At 32.7% G+C, this 7,191-nt stretch overlaps 1 protein-coding gene across 1 annotated transcript; it reads left to right on the top strand.

Moving 5' to 3' along the window:
• Positions 1-880: 880 nt before the first annotated feature.
• On the top strand, positions 881-6,306 carry LOC306877478 (anterior gradient protein 3-like). The gene is made up of 8 exons (XM_079429244.1): positions 881-1,152; positions 1,753-1,872; positions 1,968-2,031; positions 2,114-2,166; positions 2,733-2,809; positions 2,933-2,996; positions 4,828-4,911; positions 5,137-6,306. The coding sequence occupies exons 2-8, from the start codon at positions 1,776-1,778 to the stop codon at positions 5,202-5,204; spliced, it is 507 nt and encodes a 168-aa protein (XP_079285370.1). The 5' UTR covers positions 881-1,152; positions 1,753-1,775; the 3' UTR covers positions 5,205-6,306.
• Positions 6,307-7,191: the final 885 nt, after the last annotated feature.

Here is a 7,191-nt window from a genome sequence, read left to right as displayed (position 1 = left end):
TGTATATTTATTATGTATAAATACACACACATTCAGTATATAATTTGAAAATATTGCATAAACATAACATATTTTTCTGAAATATATACATGCATGTGTGTGTATTTTTATATGCATAGCCTAATAAATATACACAGTACACATACATACAGTATATTATGTAAACAAAAACTTTTATTTGGGATGCGATTATTCACTATTAATCATTTGACAGCACTAATAGGAAGGTTATCATTTTAATAGTAAATGTACAAAAAAATGAACCAAAACAAAAATAAATAAAACACTTTGTAAAATAAATAAATAATTAAAAAGAGATTTAAATAAACCAGATTTAAATTAATCAATTACTTTAAAAAGAAGCCAATACGTGATATAACAAACAACTAAAATATACATAGAGATACATAAGACATACAGATTAGATTAAAGAATGTATTATATTATTTTTAAATAATTATTCATTAAATATGAAAAGATAATAATAATAATAATTTTAAAATAAAACAAATTAATTAAATAAATAAATAAATATTGATTTATGTATGATTTGATTAGTATTTTAAATGGCTCAATAGGGGATTTCAAACTGATGGCCAAAAGATAGTTTTAGGGGGTCTATAGAAAAGTTTAGAGAGAAAAAAACTACATTAAATTAAAATAGATAATGAACTAAATAAAACAGATTAAAACAAACAAACAAGCCACTCATCTCAGCTGGGAAGTCTTTAGATAGAGAGATCATTACTGCACTGGGCCTCCAATATTAATATCCTCAAATCACAAAAATTCAGATACAGGTTAATGAATAAGCATACAGGACTCCACCTAAGTTGCTGAGCTTGTTGCATAACTGTGTGCGTATGTGATTTCAAAGCTCACTCCTGGAAGAGTAAAATAGCACGTGGCAAAGAATATTTTCTATAATGAAATGACTTAAGAAACCACAGAGATCTTCAGATGAAAAACTCTGATTATACTATACAGTAGATGGCTATTGAGGTTCTGTGATTGGCTAAATAAATGTGAGAGGCATTCTGTATAGCCTGCATGCAAAACCTGTTTGGGAGGTTAGTGAGACTATAAAAAAGGCTGACGAACAACGTAGTGGTTGCTGCAGGCTTGGAGAGAGGTTCAGCTGTTTCACTCCCGGTAGGCTCTCTTTTACTTCCTATTTTCTTCATTTATTGTAATTATTTAAGAATTGATCTGAATCTGAATTTATTATCCATATATAAAGGCTGGTTTGTTTGTTGGAGCACCGAGCACTATCTTTGTTTCACATCACTCTCATTTGATATGCTTGAGTTTCTTTTGCATTTCATTCCAAACTTGCCTGCATGAAAATGATGTTGTTTTAGAGACTGCAAAATAACTGTAACTGTAGCTATTATTAGAATATCAAATGAAAACTTTACTTTCAGTTTGTAATTGCATTTTATTCAGGACAAGGCATGTGTACATTATTGCATGTAAAATTACTGATCGTAGTTCTCATTAATATCATCACGTTAAATGATAAGACTGATAAAGTTTCTCAAATTAAAATGCTCTGTAATAGTCAGGGGAACATTTGTGATTCGTTGCTGTCAGAACTAAGTTTCACAAGCACGTTTGTCCAGTTTAACAGCTCCTGTCATCTTTTTAACAGAATGCCATGCAATGTCAGTAGGTCGACCCAACCTTAAAAACAGTCAAATAAAACAAATCAATCACGTTTGACTTCCCTTTTTATCCTCTCTTCTTTCTCAGGACACATAACACTTACTGCAATCATGCAACACTGGATGATTTGCGCATTACTTTTGTTTCTCGTGTTCTGTGATGTCTCTACTCAAAGAAAAAAAAAAACACCCCAAACTCTATCAAGAGGTATTAGTGAATTGCATACGCATGAACAGACCCAAATAAGTCTATTCTGATCTTATGGAAAATTGATCATAGAAAAATGTCTGCATTTCTTTCAGGTTGGGGCGATGATATCACTTGGGTTCAGACGTATGAAGAAGGACTGTCTAAAGCGGTTGAAAGGTACCTTAAGATGCAATCACATTAAATTCCGTTCTCACTTGTGTGTTGTATGATCAGTTTTGAAATATCTGTTTTATCATAGTAAGAAGCCCCTGATGATCATTCATCATTTGGAGGATTGTCCGCACAGTAAAGGTTTGCATCTTTTGCATTCTGCATCATGATCAGTTATGAAATAAAAATGTATAGATTAATTCTGTGTGTCATAGATCCATGTAAGAGAGCTTAAATAGTTCACCCAAAGTAACAGTTTCAAACCTGTATAGTAAAGTAACAGGTGCACTGTTCCTTTAAATCAGGGGTTTTCAATCTTTTGGATGCCTTTAACCCCCGAAATCATCATTCATGAGTGAGGCACCCCATTAAATTTTAAAAGGAAATTATATATTTACTTGTCAAAAAAATAAACAAAGATTAAATTATTAAATGCAAATATAATGTAAATAGAATATATTTATCTATTTAAATATTATTTAGAAAATATTCTGTTTTTTCATGTTTATTTAAAAATCGAATACATTTCTCATTTATTTTAATCAACTATTATTTGTTAAATTTATTTTTACATTTTTCACAATGTTTTTCGAACCCCCAGTTTGAAATCACAATCTGAAAGTAACACGTGTTTCATCTGAATTGCATGTTTGCAGAAAATGCTATTGCATGTCAATGCATGAATCTCTTTCTGTACTTTCTTTTAGATCTGAAAAAGGCTTTTGCTGAACATCAAACTATTCAAAGGCTGGCCAAATCAGATTTCATCATGCTCAATTTAGTGGTACAATTATCATTATTATTATTAAAAGTACAAATATTGTCAAATATTCAGCAGACATTGAAGTGAGAAATGCATCTGAAACTGCAAGAGCAAGCTAATGGTCCCTGTGATTGTGATTTTCAGCATGAGACCACTGATATGAACTTGGCCCCTGATGGCTTCTATGTCCCCAGGATCTTGTTTGTTGGTGAGTTTTCACATATTTCCTATTAAACAGTTCTATGTAATGACTTACCAAGTTGGGATTACCAGATAATATTGTAATCATAACTCTGTAATTAATGGGATTTCAATAGCAGAAACAATAAATATTGTGGTGTCATTAGGACAGTGCACAGTCTCTGGCGCACTGTAAAACTTATTAAGGCAACCAGCTTCAGCAGATTTTTGAGTTCTCTCAACTTTTTGTTGTATAAACTTAAAACAACAAGTTGAGAAAACTCAAAAATCTGCTGAAGCTGGTTGCCTTAAACGTTTAAGTTCTCTCTTTACAGCATTGAAAAAAAAAAAAAGTTGAGCAAACTTAAAAAGTTTAAGGAAACCAGCTTCAGCAGATTTTTGAGTTTTCTCAACTTGTTGTTTTAAGTTTATACAACAAAACGTTGAGAGAACTCAAAAATCTGCTGAAGCTGGTTGCCTTAAATTTTTGCGCAACTTTAATTTTTTTGATTTTTTACAGTGTGGAGCAAAAACAGAAGTTTAAAATAATTCAGATTTTTATTGATTTTGATTATCAGGCTCACCAAAGCTGTATTTATTTGATAAACAATATAGTAAATACTATACTATTGCAAATTATTATTACAATTTAAAATAGCTGTTTTTTTTTTATTATAAATCATTTTTAAAAAGTAATTTATATAGTATATATGATGGCAAAATTGAATTTCCAACCATTACTCTTGAGTGTCAAATGAAATAAATATTTTTATTTAACTAGGACAGATTTATAATATTGGAAAAGATTTGGTTACACTTTATAATAAAGTCCCATTTGTAAACTATATTTAATGCATTAACTAACATTAACTAGCAATGCATTGTTACAGGAGTATTTATTCATCTTTGTTAACGTTAGTTAATCAAATACAACTGTTCATTGTTAGTCCATGTTTGCTTATGTTGAATCATTATTTGATAGAACGTTTAAATACATTTAAATATGTGTTAGTAAATGTTGGAATCAACTAAGTAAGATTAGTAAATGCTTTAGAAGTATTTTTTCATTGTTAGTTAATGTTACTGGATGTAGTTAACTAATGTTAACAAATTGTAAAAATGCTACCGATTTTTATTTATAATAACTGCATAAGTTTATATTCATCAATAAATCCTGAAAAAATGCATCATGATCTGAACAAAAGATATTAAGCAGCACAACTGTTTTCAACATTGATAATGATTCAGCATTGGTTAGATTACGTTCTGAAGGATCATGTGACACTGAAGACTGGAGTAATGATGCTGAAACTTCAGCTTTGCATCACAGGAATAAATGACATTTGAAAATATATTCAAAACAGAAAACAGTTCTTTTTAACTGTAATAATATTTCACAATTTCACTGTTTTTACTATATTTTTTATCAAATAAATGCAGCCTTGGTGTGCATCAGAGACAAAATTATATTATACACTGAAAAAAATGATTCATTGCATTTACTAAATGTTTTTTTAAGGTAAGTGGTTGCATTCAATTTATTTTAGCTACATTTAAATAAACAAATTTAGTTGACTAACTTTCAGCATTTTTTAAATTAAGTGTAGCTAAAATAAATAGTTTGCGACCACTTACCTTAAAAAAAATGTAGTATCATTTTTTTCAGTGTATTATATTATACTATACTATATTATATCAAATTTTTACATTTTAAAGTATTTACATATTAGTAGGCCTATTTGTTGCACTGCCTTCAAAATCTGGTTGCCCTGGTTTCATATTATCTATGTAAAATATAATTTTATTTGTTTTTATGTTTTGGTGAGAGTCATCTCTGCCTTATCTCCTCTTCTACCCAGATCCTACACTGACTGTGCGAGCTGACATTGCTGGAAAATACGCCAACCGAATGTACACGTACGAGGCGAGCGACATGGACTTCTGTGAGTGTCTTTCTGTCTAATGAGCTCCGCTGAGAGGCTCCAGCTCTCTATTGTCAAGCTCTTTCTGACTCCCAGCAGCAGAGCCGAGCTGTTCATTTATTCACACTCAACACATCCTCTGCTACTTTATATGCACGTCAATGTGCTAATGTTGAAAATTAATATTTGATTTACTACGGTCATTATTTAGTCATGGCCCTTTCTTATATCTTTGTTTGTGTGCAGTGGCAGAGAACATGATGAAAGCCAAGATCCTGCTCAAGGATGAACACGATGATCATGGTGATCTGTGATGGATAGACGACAGCTTACCCTCTTTCAAGACTTGTACACAATATACAGGTTTCTTTGTGCAACTAACAATATTGAACTTTAAATAAAGTCTGTTAGTTGTAGTAATGTTTCTGTGTGCATTCCTTTAACAACAAGAAATAGTGCAAAGGTATGAAGGAAGATGGAAACTATGCGAAACAGTCAGGGTTCATTTAGCCTCTGGCTTCACTTGACCTTTAGGCAACATGAAGTAAAACGAAGTGATCTACTTCAGCAGGAATAAACAGTTGCTTGAATTTTTAAGGCCATTAGGCTACGCAGGGCAAATAAATCCTCCATTGTACAAGGATTAAGAGGCATGACTTGTCTGTGATTTGTAAAAAGGATCAAAGATGCAAACCAAGAATCAATTTATGAGTCACAACAAGGAAGATTGCAAAGATCTTCCATTGTGCAGTGACACAGAGTAAACACTAGATGGCAGAACACACTGTGTACAGAAACCAATTTCATAATAACCATCGATTTAATGCTCTAAATAAGCATAAGCACCAAGTAAATTAGAAGTATCAATTTCTGAACTGATTTATTCATTAATATTAACACATTAATTAACAGGTAGTCTTCAGCAAATAAATATTAAATGCCAAACATAAAGATTTTGTAATATCCAAGTAAACATATGAGTTATAAAATCACTTTTGGATGGACCAAAATTCAAATTGCAAGTGATGCACAAAACTGCAATGGCTGTGGTTTCAGCAGTCTTATTTCTGGAACTATTTGTTTTCCTAAACCAACTAACAAACACACTACAATCACTGATTTAAAACAAGCAAGCAAATAAATAAGTAAATAAATACAATTAAAATGATACTCAATGAAGGAACTCATACCATGAAGCATCATGACTGATGTAACTGAATCATAAGCTATGATGCAATATACTTTAAATCATTATTTCATAAGATGCAGCATTTAAAGGTATTGCCAAAATATTCAAACAAACTGCTTACAAGAGCACTGTTTTATGGGAGTGGGCACTCACAGGTTTTCGTGACATTTGCTCTTTTCTGCTTATAGCGACTTTTCTGATTCTTGTTTCTCAATTAAACTAGACTTAAAAAAAGAAAAGAAACATAACATCCTAATTTCTAAAAACTAAATTTTCTAAAAAATTTAATTGCAGTGTATTTTCTTTATGATTGGTACTGTTGCTCTCTATTCTTTAAAATAACGCTGCACAAAAAACTGTAGTTAGTCACTGCACATGGGTCATAGTGTCTAAACAGATGGTTCAAAAGTCAAATATCTTGCAATGTTAGACTAAGTTTAGAATATGTATAACTATTTTGGAACATTTTTTAACACTTTAAACAGATGAGCTTTGCACAATCTGCAAAAAGCATCTGCCAAATGCATTAAAGCATTGTGGTGTGTCTGCTTGAGGTTTGCTAAAGAGGTGGGCCTGAAGCTCAGAAAACGCTGGAAAAATTTCAACAGGATTTGAAAAAGCAGCTTTATGACTATGAGTCAGGAGTTGCTGAGTGTGCTGAATGAAGTGAAGTGAAGTGACATTCAGCCAAGTATGGTGACCCATACTCGGAATTCGTGCTCTGCATTTAACCCATCCAACGTGCACACACACAGCAGTGAACACCGTGAACATACACCCGGAGCAGTGGGCAGCCATTTTATGCTGCAGCACCCGGGGAGCAGTTGGGGGTTCAGTGCCTTGCTCAAGGGCACCTCAGTCGTGGTATTGAGGGTGGAGAGAGCGCTGGACATTCACTTCCCCCACCTACAATTCCTGCCGGCCGGGGACTCGAACCCGCAACCTTTGGATTACAAATCCGACTCTCTAACCATTAGGCCACGACTTCCCGAAGGGGGCGTGAGGTGACAGACTTTAATCCTGCGGCCATCCTCCTCCGGCCCAGGGTCACTTGTTGTAAGAGTTGTTGTAATTCAGCAACATTGGAGGGTTTTCGAGCATGGACCGCCTTT

This window comes from Barbus barbus (assembly GCF_936440315.1).
Source record: "Barbus barbus genome assembly, chromosome: 11".
Lineage (NCBI taxonomy): Eukaryota > Metazoa > Chordata > Actinopteri > Cypriniformes > Cyprinidae > Barbus > Barbus barbus.
Note: the sequence above shows the minus strand (reverse complement) of the source record. Positions and strands in the feature narration are given on the sequence as shown.